General features: G+C 35.0%; 2 protein-coding genes across 4 annotated transcripts in view; both read right to left on the bottom strand.

Annotated features, from left to right (window-relative positions):
* Window positions 1–25: 25 nt before the first annotated feature.
* Window positions 26–4308, bottom strand: LOC110806781 (kinase with adenine nucleotide alpha hydrolases-like domain-containing protein). Its single transcript, XM_088222446.1, has 10 exons — window positions 3978–4308; window positions 3762–3844; window positions 3148–3397; window positions 2298–2969; window positions 1947–2195; window positions 1680–1843; window positions 1428–1507; window positions 1204–1351; window positions 724–873; window positions 26–625 (listed from the first exon to the last, which is right to left on the bottom strand). Exons 1-10 carry the CDS (start codon window positions 4147–4149, stop codon window positions 383–385), a joined length of 2211 nt encoding a protein of 736 aa, XP_088078572.1. The 5' UTR covers window positions 4150–4308; the 3' UTR covers window positions 26–382.
* A 3489-nt stretch (window positions 4309–7797) lies between these two features.
* Window positions 7798–17489, bottom strand: part of TOP3A (topoisomerase 3alpha) — a 56179-nt gene continuing 46487 nt past the window's right edge. For 2 of the 3 annotated variants that reach the window (XM_088206283.1, XM_088206281.1), the window contains 9 exons: window positions 15315–15367; window positions 15144–15243; window positions 14930–14968; window positions 14446–14524; window positions 13884–13955; window positions 13247–13318; window positions 12832–12993; window positions 8367–8490; window positions 7798–8195 (listed from right to left, as the gene is read on the bottom strand). In XM_088206283.1, the coding sequence (XP_088062409.1) occupies window positions 7958–8195; window positions 8367–8490; window positions 12832–12993; window positions 13247–13318; window positions 13884–13955; window positions 14446–14524; window positions 14930–14968; window positions 15144–15243; window positions 15315–15367 (939 nt within the window). In that variant the 3' untranslated portion in view covers window positions 7798–7957. The remainder of the gene's footprint in view (window positions 8196–8366; window positions 8491–12831; window positions 12994–13246; window positions 13319–13883; window positions 13956–14445; window positions 14525–14929; window positions 14969–15143; window positions 15244–15314; window positions 15368–17489) is intronic. The other variant, XM_088206282.1, reaches the window with a different exon arrangement.

Genomic DNA, 17489 nt, shown 5'->3' with positions numbered 1-17489 from the left:
TATGTATGTCATAATGCACAATAAGTCATCACTAATACTCACTTTCTTTTGTATTTGAAAAGCCAACATGATTTAAGCTGGCCTAAACAACTTTTCTCAATTAGATATCTGTTGCGTTTGAGATTTTTCAAAACCAAAAAGTGAAAAAGGACTAGATATAACAAAAACAGCCTAGAGAAAAATGGACTATAACACAACTAACTTACCCAGTCAAGGAGGGGGCAAATCCACCTCTCTTCCAAGACCCATTTACCTATTTGACTCACTCAACTCAAATAATGAAAGGCATTAATACTATTTACCAAACAGGTGAACACCGATAGCTTCTGAGGTCGGCAAACGTTGATATTTAGTCAAAGCTGAGGTCAGCCAAAGATGATCTTTAGTCAAAGCTTGATGTGCGGCTCCATCTTCCTTGCAAGTAATCCTCTATAGAGATACTTTGCTCGGGGCTACTACTGATGGAAAGTGAATCATCTTCTAAATCTAGCAGTGCAAGATTGAGATGGGACTGAATGTTACTTGGAACGGCTTCCTCATCCGTGTTATCAAGTTCATCAGATGCACTAACTTGCTGCCTTGCCCACTTTGTCACTTCTAAATCACCCTGTAAAAGCTTTAGAACCTGTTTACAAGAAATTCGAAAGCACAGGAGCATGATCAAACATAAAGAAAAGGAAAAAAAAAAAAACAGATAAATCTTGACAAAGCATGGTCAAATACAATGTTAATTTGAGGCCGAAGTCTGGGTGAGCGACTGATGCAAAGTGTTGCCGCCAACACCATTCTCTCAATCTGTTCATTGTTATAGCCACTGCCTAAACTCAGATCTAGCAACTGAGAAACTTTTCCATTCTTTAAGAGAGGCTTTGCCTGGATGTCATCATCAAACCACATAAAAATTACATATCAAGCTAGGAAATTAAGGACCATAACAACATCTTTTAAAACTAAAAAAGGAAGGCTAAGAAAACAAAACGACTTCTGGTTTACACAATCTATCATATGCCTATCACAAAGGTTAATTTAGTTATCTCATATCAGAAACTATGTATCCTCTACTCCGCATAGTATTATTGACGATATGTAAGATATACTTGTAAATCACAAGAAAAACAAAATTATTTTTTCCGCAAGTTACAAAACCACTGTCCTCGAAATATATAGAGAAGGAAGCCTCTAATACATGAAATATAAACTTACCCACATGACGAGGCTCTCCTGACCTTTTGGATTATCATTGTTGATTGGCTTTCTACCAGAGAGAAGCTCAAGAAGCACAACACCAAAAGCATAAACATCAATTTTGTCACTGACTTTGCCATGCATAAAATACTCGGGAGCCAAATACCTGGAACAGAAGAGAGTCTTAGCACCAATACTTGGAGTGACTAAATACTAAGGAAACTAAAAAGAAAGTTACACACCCAAATGTTCCTGCAACGTCATTGCAAGTAATAGAAGAGGAAGAATGTGAGGCCCAACTAGCAAGTCCAAAATCTGAGAGCTGAGAGAAAACAAAGGACAATGAGCAAAAGGAACAGAAAGGATCAGTCAGTTGCAGGAGATTTTAGAAAAAAAACAATATGCTTTAAAAAAGTAATCACACGTAAAAATAAAGTGGAGTAAGATTATTAAAAGCTAAAAATAATTAAACAGAGTTGTTAAATATACAACACCTGTGGCTCAAAATCATCTGACAGAAGAATGTTTGAAGACTTCACATCCCTGTGGATCACAGACTGACCACAACCATTGTGTAGGTAGTCCAGCGCCTCAGCTACACCAATCGCCACCTTATATCTCTCTGGCCAGCCAAATGCATTTGTCTCCTTTTTAATACCTTATTAAGAAAAAAAAAATCATTAAAACTTGAGAACAACATAATGAAGAGATAATTTTAATCAATGTAAACCCAAAAAAGTAAGCATCAAGTAATTGTATACCATAAAGGTTCTCTTCAAGGCTTCCCCTTGAGAAGAAGTCATATACCAACAGTAAATTGTTATTCTCAAAACAGAAGCCAAAAAGAGAAATTATATTCTTGTGATTTAAAGTTGTTATGATATCAATTTCGAGCACAAACTCCTTCAGAACATCCGCAGATGGTTTCAAGATTTTCACTGCCAGTTCCTTGCCATCTGGGAGACAGCCTCTGTAAACATAACTACTACCACCTCTACCTATCATATTCTCTGGAAAAAAAAAAGGAACAGAATTGTTAAAAGAAACACCAGAATCAAGATAGACTAAGAAACATTTCCAGATCAAATCGATAAAGAAATAAAGAAATATACCACCAGCAAAGTTAGAGGTTGCAGACAAAAGTTCCTGATAACAAAAAAGTCTACATGTAGATGAATATCTCTCATATAGACTCTCCAACTCTTTTGGAAGTTTAGTAAAATCATTGCAAGGGGAAGGTCGAGGGTAGAGAGCCTCGCAACCATATGGCACTATGGCACCATTCTCTCCATCCAAACTGGAAGAATGGACATCATTCTGATCAGAATGACCTTGCTTCTGGTCAGGATAGATTGATGCTGTAGAATTCCTTCCAGGCAATTGCAAAACCCACTGAACCACAGACATTTTCTTTGCAGATGATTTCTCCCACTTTCGTGGCTTAGGGAGAAATACCCTGCGAATAAAAGGCCAACGAGATTTTGACGTGGGCAACTGCATTACCACAATGGAACTTGAATCCAAATCAACCTCCCTCGTTTCAACTGGCACCAAAGCTAATGAATTGTCCACATACTCTTCATTTAATTCTTTCCATAACTCATTGTTGAAAGTATCTTGCAATACTGAGGATTGAGTACGGGCACCACAGTTCTTCTTCGCCCCACACTCCAAGCTGGTTATCTTAGAGCAATCCGTACTTCCCAAGTTCACCTCCCCTGCAGATTTTGATGCTTTCACGCTCTTCGCACGAGCTAAGCTGATGAGAGTTTTGTTCGAAGTATCTGCTCAGGGATCACAAGACAGAACTTGAGACATGAACATAGTTCTCAAATCAAAATCCAAAATCTCCCAATACCAAATCATAGACACTAATCCCGAAAAAGATGCTCACACATTATCACTCTTCTTTTGACTGAAATAAATAAAATGGAACCCAGATGGCGAGAAAAAATCAACAACCTTGCGGACAATCAATTTTCCTGAGAGTCGCTTCCCTCTGGAACACGATTTTACCGTTATCAACAGCAAAAATTGAAAATTGCTTGGGCAACTTCCTTGCGCAGAACTTTGCTACTGAGGTAGATGAACGGATTCTATGACGTGTTCTCGAAGTCCCCACAACTATCGTTGCTGCATCGCTCGCTTTCGCTTCCCTCACCAGAATCTTCTTTACTGAGGTACCTCTACATACTTTTAACTTCAAATCGACCTGAACAATTCACCTATTAGGCTCAGAACTCCTAATCACAACTGATGAACATCCCAAAATTCCGGAAAAAAAGTAAATAAAGGACAACAGATAGAATCATGACCATGTTGATAGCTGGAAATGACGAAAAGTAAAAAAATTATTTTTTCTGCACCAAAATAGAACTCTGTATATGCAAAATTAAGTTTCCAAATGAGTCTTGGAAAGAAAGACTGGAATTGAGATGCAGTAGTCTTGAACTTTCATATTTTTGAGTGATTTCTTCGCAACTCCAAAAAAACAGCAGAAGGAGATAAGCTTCATAGGAGAAGTACTAAGGTACTTAATTATTATAATTTTCCACAAATATAAACAAATTCATAACCTGTTTTAAGTTGCAGAAACCTTCATAAACACCGAGCATAGCATCAAAGCTCTTCACAAGAGAAAGAAGCGAAGCTGTACTCTCTACAAAATTCAACCCAAACGAAAATCAAAACAAAGACCAAAAACGAAAATGGAAAACAAATTTCACACTGTACAGACAGATAGATATATATATATATATATAGAGAGAGAGAGAGAGAGAGAGAAAGAGTACCAGAAGCGGAGTCAAGAACGTGAAGCGCAATGACACGATCACCAGGACGAGCCACCTTCACTAGAGCCCACGTCAGGAACTCCCTGCTCTGTGTATCGAACTTCACCCCTACTACCACCACATTCCCGCCGCCACCTTCTCCGGCGTCAGTACAATCTCCGATCAACGGCATCTCCCCAAAACGCCGTCGTCTCGTTACCTTTCTTTATCCTCTCTCTCTCTCTCTGAAATATTTGCTTCGCTTTTGTGCTGCTCACTGATTCGATGTCTCCTACTCTTTCTCTGTGCGTGGGCGAGTGCATTGGGAAACGGGAAATAGAGGAGAATGGTTGGGGTCAATAAGGTAATTTCACACTTAAACTGTCTCAAAAAAGATATGTTACGGTGCTTTCATATTGAGAAATCTGAACCGTTGATCGAGCGGGGCCCAGGTCTAGAGAACTGGATGAAATGTGGACCAAATGATTGACGGGGTCTGAAACGGACAGAAGCAGATCTAGCGGATAATAAAACCAGGGAAAGGAGAAATGATTGTGTGCGGTTGCGCTTACAGCATTACCATGGGCGCCCCTACTTTTCATTTTCCAATAATGTTTTTCTTTTTTTTTGGAGAGACTGTTAGTGTGTAATCAGCCAAGTAAAGAAACAAAGGACAATTTTGAGTATCTGATTGATAATGTAATCACAAATTATCTAGTAGTACACTCATTAAATTATATGTATTTGGTATGATATTTAGAGTCCTTAATTTTGTATAAATGATGCAAATTTGAACTTCACTGAAAATTTAAAAAAAATATATATATATATATATACACACACACACTTAGCTATTAATACTAAGAATATATTGTGATTTAACACTTTCTTAAAAAAAATCATTTATAATGTTATATAAGACAATATGTAGTAAATTGTTATGTAAGGGAATAATTAATCTATATTATAATATATTTTTTTTAATTTTAATTATTCAACTTTGTTATTGTCGTCATCGTCATTATATAATAATATAATGAGTTGGATAAATATTATACACGATTTGTTATTCTATATAAACATAAAAAAAATGTGGAAATGGTAGTAAGGCACGGAGTAATTTACTTTGAGTATATGTTGTCTAGCAAAAATCGTATAACTAATATATAATTATAATATTTTCATACAATCATAATTCGTATGATTTGATTTGGTTATCGATAATATAAGAAAGATCTAGAATAATTTTAAGAATTTTTATATCGTAGTTTTAAAAATTTATAATTTATTTATTTATTTTAGTCCGAAATTAAAACTTCATTCTATTTTTTTAAAAAAAATAAAATATAAAAAAAAAGTGCTATTTAAATCCATACATTAAGCAATTTAATCCATGCGATTCACATTTTTTAACTAATAATGAAAACAATAATGCTATATTATTACTACTTAATAAAGCAACATTAATTAGTTATTATTATTATTTTCATAATTAGCTGTATTTAATAAATGGTATATTTCTTATTAACTAGGGATGACTGATCATATGTCATTTTTCTATTATTTATGTAGCATTTATTTTGAAATTAATAAATCATGTTTTTTTTTTAAGTGTTTGATAAAGAAAAAGAACCAACAAAAATACAATAAGCTTTCAAGTGATATAAACTTCTTATATTAAAGTGAAAGAGGTAGATGATGGTTGACAGAAAATAATGAATGGAGCTTCAGATATTATGTCACAAATAATATGATTCTTCCAAATTTATGTATGTTAGGGAATTGACCACGTATGCCCTAATTATATCATATAGTTTAATCATCATATTGTATAGAAATTAAGATGTGTTTACCAAAAACTTAATAAAATTGATAATAACAAATTTTTTTTTTTTGAGGGGGTAAAAGAATAATAATTAGTGATTTAGATATGTAAAATTAAATTCATACTTTTTAAATGAGTTTTATACATTTAAAAATATTGCACATGATGGATATGACTATTGAGGCAATCGGGAGGTCAAAATTATACCTTTAATAAAACGTATTTTCATATTTCATTGTCAGAAATGATGAACGGAAGAAAAATATTAATACACAAAAAAAAAAGTCCCGCGATTAGACGATCAACGGTGGGGATGGCTGATGGGTCCCACATTCTCAACGTGGAAGTAGGACCCACCACGACCTCGCCTGCCACCGTGGCAATGATAATTTTTTAAAAATCAAAATTAAAATAATTAATCGTATGATAAGGTGAGACTGTCGTTTCATGTTCTTTTTTGTCATCTAAATTTTTGGGAGTTTTGCGTTTTTGGATCGGTCACATAATCTAATTCTTCAATGGATTTTATGGGCTACGCTTCTCTGAATCGCGCTTAGACTAAGATTATGGTCCTCGTTGGGTCCTCCCACAGATTTTTTTTTTTTTTTTAATTTTAATTTTAGTTCATGCACGATTCAACAATATGGGTTGATTGTTCTTGTGTTAAAAATATGTCAAGAAATAAACTATGTTTCTTTATAATTTCTAAATAAATAAAAAAACATTATAATTCAAAAAATAAATAAAAAATTAAGAGTGTGAACTTATTTTTTCCTCTTTCTTGCTTAAACTTATAAATAATTTCTAACATATAGATTGAAATTAAATTTTCATGTTATGGCATGTAATTAGGAGAAGTCAATTGGGTAATGATATTGAGTAAGACTGGTCATTTATAAAATTTTGGAGGTTTGCATTGCGAGCACGTTTTGACAGTTCCAAATTTGAATAGAATATTAATGTATCATGCACCTTGTCCCCGTGATCTGTCCTTCCACCATACAAAGAAAAGAATCGATCCATTGGCTATTAAATAATTCAACTACTAAAATATTTAGATAAATGATTACTCTCCAACAAAATGACACTGGTTCGAGTTAGGTTATATATATTGGGTGTATTTTTATATATTCTTACGTAATTTTAATTAAAATATTATATTACAACGTGTGTGTTAATTAATTAAATGTATTTAGTCTGGCTAAAAAGGTAGTTACTAAAAGATAGAATTACTTTGATGCTTGCTTTCTCCCCCCCCCCAAAAAAAGATGCACATAAACTCAAGCATAAAAAGAATATATTGGGAGAACGATTAAACCCCATATAATCATCCATTGAACTGAAACCACAAAAGGAAATTAGCATTTGAATCATATAAAGAAAAGAAGTAGTTTGAGTTTGACCAAACAAGTTTAACTGTTTAAATTTGGAACTGTTATTACAACCAAAAAGAAAGTGATACATGTAGAAAGGGCTGAGCAGGCGGAGTTATGGACTTGTGGTCAAGATATTCTAATTGTGTATGTACACCCGCAAGGAAACAAGAAGGCAAAGCATGTTCTAAACAGAACATGAAGGTAAGGAATAAATGTAAGCGACCGCATATATTGGAAGAACCAAGAACTCATGTTCCTGGCATTTATATTAAAATCATGTGCCATGTGCCCACATTCTGCCTGACGCTGGTGCAGATCTGTGGACTATACGGGCTTTCACCCACTTGCTGTTTGTTTCAATCATGTGTTCCTGCTACCTGATTAGGTGGTCGTGGATCCCACCCTTTTTTCCATGTGGGGCTTGGGCCTGAATCCCTAATCACAAAGTATTTCCCTAAGAGTTTTTCTTTTCAAGTCCATACAAAGACTTTCATGCTTATGCGCTATACACTAGGAGACAATATCAATCGCCCTTTACTTTCATAAGTGTTAGCAGGATTTAATTTTGGTACATAACAAATAGTTTTACTAATTAAGCTGATGGATATGCAAAACTCAGAGGTATGTCATACGTCTAATCTACAGTCAAATGAATATATATATATATAGCCAGAAAAGAAAAAGACAGTCTCTCAGTATTTAGTAGTAATTTACAAAAATATTTACTGAAATCAATACCGAAGTATTGGATGCTAAGCTTGTCTGTTCAACATTAGAGCTTCTTAATCAACTGATGCAACTCAGGCACCACGAGTTGGGCAGGCATTGGCAAAATGTGAAGGATCACCGCAGGCAAAACACCTTCTACCGGATATAGGATCTCCAGTGGCTGACACAAACATCATGTCAGGGCCATGTCCCCGACCCTGGCCACCTCTGCCACGGCCACCTCTCCTGCCAGGATTAGATGCCGACCTACTTCCATTTGCACGTGGAACACTTCTTCCTCCCGCATCATCACCAAGGCTATCCTCCCATCTGTAATATAGCCAATAGTATGTACAAATAAATTCAGGTAGATGTTTGGACAAAAAGAATCCTTCTTTTCATTATTACAATATCAAGATGATATATTTCACTTCTGCATCCATTGCTACCTATTCCGCCCGTAGGACAACTCAAATAATAAAGTTAGGTCAATGATCTTACACAAAGAAGTTGCATTCTTGAGATGGACATGAGTAAAACTTTCTTCCCCTGTTATTTGCCGTGTTAGCAGTCCGTAAAACACATGGTGTTCCGCATGTGCTACATGGTATTGAAGATTCTCCTGCTTAATTAAAACCATCAAAAAGAGAATGCATCAGTTAAACCTTTAGTGGTTGCAAACAACTCGTAAATTCATTATTCAGTGGCCAACAAAAGTCAGTAGCATATAACATGTTACATCTTTATAATTTTTTGTCGGAAGAAAAGGTTACAGGTATCAAGACCATTCTCTGCCTAGAATATAAAGAACCTTCCAGTGTTAAAAGTAAAAAAGAAAAAAGCAAAAGGACCTGTATTTGTGGTTAAAAGAATGAAAGTTCAGTACCACTTAACTCACCTCATTAAATTATTAAGAACTGTTGATTGTGTATTTCATTAAATATTATGATCTTACATAGACAAATTGTTTAGAATAGAAAAGAAAATAAACAATTAATTACATAGAGTATATTTTACTCCAACATTCTTTAACCTAATTTATATAAATATATTCTTTTTAACACTTACTCTCAAGTTGAAAAATAGATATTATTCATCCCCAACTTTTAGGAAATTGGACTATTCAAGTCTTTAATGAACAAATATATTATTTATGAACTGGTGGGCATGTATGGAGTACATATTAGCCCACTATTAAGTTTCTCTTTGATAAAGAATTTGTCAACCTCGATATACTTGATCCGGTCATATTGTCTTGAATTTTGTGCAAGAACTATGATTGACTTGCTATTACAATATAAACGCATAAGGCTTCCCGCTTGATTCTTACATCTTCTAGAAATATCTATAGTTGTTCACATATTTGTTGGGCCATTACTCAAAATTTTGATTCTGCACTTAATCTAATAATTAATAGTTTGCTTCTTAATTCTTTAGGTAACTAGGTTATCCGCAAGGAAGGTATAGTAGCCTATGATAGATCTTTTGTCTACCACTGAGTTTACATAATCTGCATTCACATAAACTTCTAGAAGCAACCTATCACTCTTCATGAACAAGACCTGTTTCTCAGGTGACATTTTTAGGTAAAACTTTGCCCTAGTTTTTCCCTATAAATAAGTGCAGGTCTATGAAGCCCTTTTAAAGCTGAACATATAGAAGATCCAACCTGTAGAAAGTTCTTATCTCAATCTTACTGGGTGTGGTGGCACCTATAATTGATTTTGGATAATTTCATTGTAAGAACTTGTTATATGTCAGACTTAGTTGTTCTGTTCACTTTAATCTTATAAGTTCCAGTTGGATCTGATATGGTACAGCAAAATATAGTTCAGGATATTTAATTGAAAGGCAAACAAAATCCCAATCCACAAAACAGGAATCAATAGCAACTAAAGAATTGGTTGGCACTCAACCGATGAGAGAATTTTTGTAATTTTTGTTCATAGATAGTCTTCCTAAAATAATGATGAATCACCCATGTATTTTAGGATGTCCAACTAAATTAATTTAATGGAATCCTTGAATACAAAACTTATAATAAAATAAGGGTTTTGAGGATTAAATTGCAGTATTAGAGTCTAGAGTAAGAAAAACATCTCAACCTCAATTTTCAAGCCACCAGTCTGGCTTATCGATCCTTCTTTTTTCAAATGTTTTCTCCTTGCCCCAGAAATTCCCAATGATTAAGAAAAATCTTCTGATGCAGGATTAGGATGTCAGATTCAGAATATTCTCAAGCACATTGAAAATGGAGTTAAGCAAGACCTTTTTACCTCTTCAACCAAAAAATTAGATATTTTTTAAATCATTATGTGAGTTCTTCTAAATTAGAGGTCACATATCATGGAAACGAGTTCCTAGCAATGTAGATTGCTTTTTTTTCTCATCTTTATAATATTCCCTCAAGCCATAATGCCCTTAACTCTCACTTTCTTTGTCACAAAGAATGGACTGCACCCTGGAATTTTTACTTTTTTAGAAACCTTAACGGTCAAGGGACCAGTGATATGTTGACCTTATTAAGCTTGTAGAGACTGTTCATTATTCACAAGAACCTGATAGCAGGAGTTGGATCTTAGATTCCTCAGGATTGTACGCATGTAAATCCTTCTCTGACCATATACTCACACATCCCTAACTGCTACCGTTTTCCTTTCATCAATGCATTTTGAAAAGTAAGTTCCTCCGAAAGCTAAGGTGTTTGCCTGGACCGTTGTCCTCAACAAGTTCAACATAAGTGAATTGCTACAAATTTGCGGATCTAGTCATACTCTTTTACCAGATTTCTGTGTTATGTCATATGTATCATCCAAAGCTGGAGACTCAACCCTTTATTTCTCCAGCTTGAAGATGTATGGGAGTGATGGACAAGGTTGTTTGATACATTTGAGGTAGGTTGTCCCTCCCTCTTTAGACTGTGTCATGAGTTCCAATATGTGAGAGGGGATGACAAAAGAAGCCAAAATTCTATGCATGGCTACTTTGTTTATAGGTTTGTTGGTGTTATGTTTGGAAAGGAATAATAGGATTTTTGAAAATCTTACCCTTTTGACTCAAGTTCTGTGGGAGGACAAACATCTCTAGCCTCCTTGTGGCTAAGGCCCACAAGCTATTTACTGAAATATCTATTTATGTGTTATACAGAAACTCTCAAGCAATAGTAAACTGATGTTTGACTAAAGTTCTATGGGAGGACATAACATCTCTAGCTTCCTTGTGGCTACGGCCCACAAGCTATTTACTGAAATATCTATTTATGTGTTACACAGAAACTTTCAAGCAATAGAACACTGATGTTTGTTGGGTTCAGATGTGATTCTGCCTCAGAGTTCGTATCCTAGAAGGCTCTAGGAAGATATCTTGTCCTCCGACATTGCATTTTAGTTTTTCTTACCCTTATTTTTTTTTCTATAAAAAGAGAACACTGCGCTATCTCCATTAGACTAGGCAGAACAATAGAGGTTGTTTCTTAAGGAGAAGAGTGAAGGGAGCTCTTGGAGACTGCTAATCGCTAAAGACCTCAAAGCAGATGGGGATGGAGGATTCTATAGCGAGTGAACTCATATTTTTTCACTTAAGTCTAGAGGAAGGAAAAGTTAAGGTGCTTACAGATTATTCTTGTTTAAAGATGAAGAGACTCAACAAGTGAAGCAAGATACTGTCTTGGAAGGAACCTTGTGTTTCCCTAATGGCTCGGAGGTGGTTGAGGTTGTTGTCCAATGCCCTTGCTGCAAATGCTGGTTGTTTTCCGAGTTCCGGTGCAAGAAGAGAGGGCCAGCGCTCAAGTCCCTAGCGAGATAGGTCTTTTGCCATTGTTGCTCCACTCATCAAAAACTGAATGGAAGAAGGCTAGCCTTCTCTATTTTCAAAAGAAGAGTAAGAATGAAAACCTTAACAATAGAGCTTTTGGGTTAACAGCCATTTTTGCCAGGCCAATTTGCCGAAGCACAGGGACTCCATGATTCAAAAAGGTGTTGGCTTTAAGGTGCCTTAAATCTCAAATGCCTGTTTCTAGTCATCTCTTTATAGGCTCAAGAAATTAGGGAATGTTTGCTTTAAAGAAAACAATGTTGGAAGTCTTACTTCTTCCTTGTCATCACCTTTTGACCTCAACAGCCTGAGCCCTTACAGATTCCATTCGAGCACTGGAGATTCCCATTTGTACGCTTCTATCCAGGGGAATGATGCAGAATAAGAAGATCTTAATTTGATAAATTTTTCAAAAGGTTTATTGGAGGCTTAGAATATTTAGGTAGACCTTAAGTAATAAAAGCCTCTAATTTCCCCTTTAATCTTTTTTAATGTTTTCTTTATTAGTTGTAGCTAATGCACATGCAAAGTCTAATAACTACCAATAAGTAGCAGAGATGATGACGAAATAAGTACTTCTTTGCCAGAATTTTACTCTCTGGTACTTCTTTATGTCCGTTCTTGTTCTTATTATTTTGTCAAATCTATCTAGTTCATTATATCTTCCCTATGGTTCTTCATCTTGATTTCTAATATCATCCAATCCAATACTTTTCTGTTTCTTGCTTAAATTTTCCTTATTTCTAAACTATCCTCAGGATTATATCTCCGGCATTAATTGGTACAAACCCTAATTGATAACAGGGAATAACCCTGCATGGTTGCATGCCAAAAAAAGTAGTTTTTTTAGCCTTTTTTTCTCCTTATAAACCGCTGGCTTATAAACTATAATGACAAAACAAGACCACTATAGCTTTTTTTTTTAACCAACTCATAAGCTGGTTTGACCCAAAAAAAAAGTCAATCAAACACCTTCGAAAATTTTAATCTCATGGGAACATCCAGTTAATAATTGTCACAGACGTATTTCAGTCTGCCCATTTTGCCCGCATTTATAACTTCCTACATCTGCCAACTTGACCAACCAAATGGATTCACATATATGTGCACACATACATGCACAAAATGATGAGAAGAAAAGTTTGAATCATACTGCTTTCTTGGTTCATTTGATAGGAGAAAGCACTTCCTGAGCCTGATTGGTGTGAAGGGCAATCACTTGAAGGATGCCCTCTTTGCTGACAGTACATGCAAGCCACTTGCCTCATGTTGCTTTGTTGTAGATTGTTGGATGGAGTAGAACCTTGGCTTCTAGCTGAACAGCAAAAAGGCATCTAGTCAGAGATTGGTGCACACGAACTTGGAGCCAACAGAGAGAGCTTGTCCAATAGCAGGCAAAAAATTTTAAAGAATGAAAAAAGTCCCCCCATGAAAATATGAGACAATTGTAGCTTAATGTTATAACAGAGAGGAAGAATACTAGAGCATAGCTTCAATGCAATCCAATTCCATATATAATATATATATACATATATATATATATATTGCCGCAAAAACTACCTACAGACCTGTCATTCGGGAACCAGTTCCACATATTTCTATCAACTGTCTGAGAGTATCATCACAGCCACCAATGCAACCTGATGAAAAATATGCAAGAAATTTCAATAATAGCAAGTTGAATACTCAAAATAAATTTTTAAAGGAAAATCCTCTTAAATAAGCATGTCCGGTGGGAAAGACTCTGTACTGGTGAACATGTGTGTAGACGATCAGATGAAAACAAGGTAGTAGGTTACATGAATATTCAAGCAACACATGCATGGTGAGAATCCAGTCACTTGGGGACATGATGAGCAGAATTGTCTAAAACAACAAACAGTTAGGTTTTGTGCACCGAGAAATAAATGTATGGATAGTGATCCAAGCAAAGTTAAAGGAGCTTTAGAAAGCAAAGGGCAAACAGGCATGAAGTATTAAAAAGAAAACAAAAAACAAAAGTTACAATGAGTTCAATGCCCTTATTGGCCTAATATAATATAGTCCAAAGATGTATAATCTCAGCAGTTGAGCTGAGCAGAGAAGGTGCAGGAAGAGAGAAGGGAGAGTGGGAGATGACTGACATGAAATCTAAATAAACATTCTCTTAAATGCAAACTGATTAGTTAAATACACTCTGAGGCAAAATGAACAAGCTCCACATACCTAAATGGTGTATGTCGAAACCTGGTGGGATTTCAACCTGGCGGAACTTAAATTGAATCATGTAAATGGGACCTATTAAAAATTACATAAGTAATTAAAAAATTATTTTCAAACCCAGAAAAAAAACCATACTCCAAGATAAGCATGAGAAAATAATAGCATGGCCAATGAGACAATTTCAATAAAGCTAAAGTAACCATTTTGTGTACAGTAAGACATGCATATTGACAATGGATATGCCTCAAGTGTATCAGATTACTGTCACAAAAGACAACAGATGGCTTTACTGATCAGCTTCCCAATATATATATATATATCTTTCTTATAAAAAGATGGAAAATGGGCGAAGTGCCAAGGGCGTGCTACTCTGCTATATTACAAAGACCAAATATATTTAGATTATAAATGAAATAATTCCATCTTTGATCAACTAGTTTAACCTCCTTGGAAAAAGTAGAAAGTGATGAAAATCTCTCTTGGGCTTATTACCATGCCAACAACAGGAAAATTTGAGGCAGAGTTTTCGCTTATTATAGAAGTAATAGAGATTGTAAGCAGGAACCTGGAGTGCAGGAACTACAAGGATTTGCTGTGACAGCAGCTTCTGATACAGGTCCAGGCAGCCAGACTGCATTCCTACACTGAAAGCTTAATAAAATATGTAATATAATCGAAGCCAAAGTGACCTCAAGTGAGTGGAAACTATCACAGTCACAAACATACCCATGAAAATATAATAAATTAAGGAGAAGAAAAATATTGATAACACTGATGCAATAAAGTCCAAAATCAACTAGGAAAAAAGCCCCATATTCAAGGAGATAAGGAATTCAAAGAGAGAAATTATCCTACGATCTATTTGTTTTCCTTGGTACAGAACCAATTAACAGTTTTCTGGCATGCAGACTTATCATCATCAATAATCACCACAGGAGTAAGAATAATAGAATGACATGAATAATATCTTTCTGGGGAAAAAACAATCTTATGAATTACAAGAAAATTAACTTTGGGTGTGCGATAGTGAATAAGAAAAGTAGACAGACCTGTGGAAAACCCAAGCATCCAACCATAAAATGACCATCCTGCCAAGGTACAGTAGTTCTTGAGAAAACAATAAAAGTTTGCTGCTTGCAAGACACCATAAGACTTGGTCTTAATGAAATCAGACTAACAACAAATTGCTTCAACAAGAAGAAGGCTAAGTCTCTGTAGGTAAAATGAATGGCTAGCAGCAAAGTTAATCTATAAGTAATTTACCCGGTTTTTCCTAAGCACCATATCTGATTCATGGCAAATATCACATCGTCGAACTACTTCTCCAGGTCCATGGTTTTCATCGCCATTAGATCTACTTGATCTGCATAGGTGGTCAAAGATGCATTATAACAGTAAAATTATATTGGTAATATGGAAAAGCTAAGGAATCACCTGTCAAAGAAAACAGCCATCGCTTCTAGTAGCTTTGCTTTGTTCAACCTTGCCTGAAAATATTTCTTTCTTGTAAGATTGACATTGACACAAGAAAAAGTAATATTTGAAGCATAGTCCCATGAGAAAAAGATAAAGTTTTTTTTTTTTCATAATAGAAGTGATAAGACATCAAGAAAAAACTCATATGATGCCTAAACATAATACAAGTTATCTCACGTCAATATGTTTAAAATGTTCTGATCTAAGAATATAGAATATCATGAATTCAAAGCACCTATACTGTTGAATAATTGTATATATATACCTAATCAATATCAATATGAATATAACTTCCTGCCTACAATGTTCTTCCATTCAAACTACCCCCTTATGGTATGAGAGCAACAACAAGCCTAACAAGCTTCAGATCCTTTTCTGTTTAAATGGAAAATTTCATCTCTGAAGTTATTCCTCAACCCAATATCTCCTTCCCGTACTCTGTAAAACTAAACCAAAATCTCATTACAATAAACATTGTTACAACAACTTCCCTTCGACCATCACCGATTTCGCTCCTTAGCAAGCAAAACTTAGTTCTCTTTTGATTGACTATGGTCCTATGGGTTTGTTGGATGGCACCACTTCCTCTCCTCCCAAAACTATTTTCAAAGATGAAACAAATGTTGATCCAAATATTATTATTTGGTACAGACAAGATCAACCTCTTACATGCAATCACTGCATTAGTCTTGGAGATTCTCATGCCTCTCATTCCCACAGCAACCTCTCAAAATGATAGGAGCAAACTTGAAAAAAATCTATGGCCATGAAGTCTTGTATTACCTCTCTCAAGGAGATTGTCATTTATCACTTAAGATTCCAAACTTGTCAGTACTTATCTTCAGCCCACAAAGTTGATAGGTGGCCCTGCAAATGTTGTTATGGCAAACAATAATCTAATATTCTACAATTAAATGAGTCTTAACTTTTAAGAAATTAATATTAGAGTATAAATAGTTAAATTGAATCTTTTTCCTATCAGTTTAAGTTTTTAAAATACTAAGTTTAGTTTACTATTCAAAATGGTTATTAACCGAATTCTGACTGCTCTATTTTTATTAAAAAATTAATATGCATAGGATTTGATAGGCTTGTACTTGATCCATGCTTTTAACTTGGTGAGTTTGCGACATGTTTGACCTTTCCAATCAACCTACGGTCTTGGAATATCAATTTAATTTATTATTTAAGACTTGCCACTCATCATCTAGCCAAAAACCGCAAAAATTTGTCTCTCTACTCAAACCATGAAGGACCATAGGAAATCCAGGTTGGTGAAGATGCAACTTTAACAAAATTAATCATGTCGGAAACACCGACCTTTTCTCTCCTAATCAATCTCTCACATTACTTAAAGAGTTTAACACCCTAGTTGACTATAGGACATGGAGTTAATATATCATGCTCCTAAAGTGTCACTTGATGTAAGTGGATTTTCTGCACCAAGAGAATTCTGATGGCAGCATTACATGTGAGGAAGATTGAAAGTTTGGGAGAAGAGAAGAATCTTCTATTATTATTATTGGGCACAAAAATGTCAATTTATAAGCATTCGGCCAGAACAAACAAAAGAGGTTATGGAAAACATTCTAACAACCTAATGGGATGCAATGATAGTGGACATTTCTCAACTGTCATAACAATCTAGTAAAATACTAATTTACCCCCTATTGTATTTACATTTCTACACTTCCCCTTAATTTAGGATACATAAATGTTAAGTAATCCTACATTGGATACAAGATTATTAAATTCTCTTTTTGGTAGTGCTTTTGTGAGAACGTCTACAGTTTGTTGACTTATTGGGATGTATTGTAGTGATATATCCTTACTTTCAATTTTTTCCCTGATGAAGTGTCGATCAATTTTCACATGTTTAATTATGTCGTGGTGCACAGGATTTTTGGTCATACTTATAGTTAATAGATTGTCACACCAAATCTTCATAGTAGTGGGAGTTGAGAACCTTAGTTCAAGTAAAATCTTTTTCAACCATACTCCTTCACATATTCCATGGGCGATATCATAATTCAGCTTCAGCATTGCTTTTTGATATAACAGTTTGTTTCTTATTTCGCCAAATGACTAGATTGCCCCATACATAAGAACAGTAACCAGATGTAAATCTCTCAT

This window comes from Carica papaya, chromosome 6 (genome assembly GCF_054855325.1).
Source record: "Carica papaya isolate Zhongbai chromosome 6, ASM5485532v1, whole genome shotgun sequence".
NCBI lineage: Eukaryota > Viridiplantae > Streptophyta > Magnoliopsida > Brassicales > Caricaceae > Carica > Carica papaya.
Note: the sequence above shows the minus strand (reverse complement) of the source record. Positions and strands in the feature narration are given on the sequence as shown.

Coding starts and splice junctions, on each gene's coding strand:
- LOC110806781 (XM_088222446.1), bottom strand. CDS start 4,149: ATGCCGTTGATCGGAGATTGTACTGACGCCGGAGAAGGTGGCGGCGGG. Junction 3,398..3,761: donor GTTTCTGCAACTTAAAACAG/GTTATGAATTTG, acceptor TGAATTGTTCAG/GTCGATTTGAAGTTAAAAGT. Junction 1,352..1,427: donor GACGTTGCAGGAACATTTGG/GTGTGTAACTTT, acceptor CTTCTGTTCCAG/GTATTTGGCTCCCGAGTATT.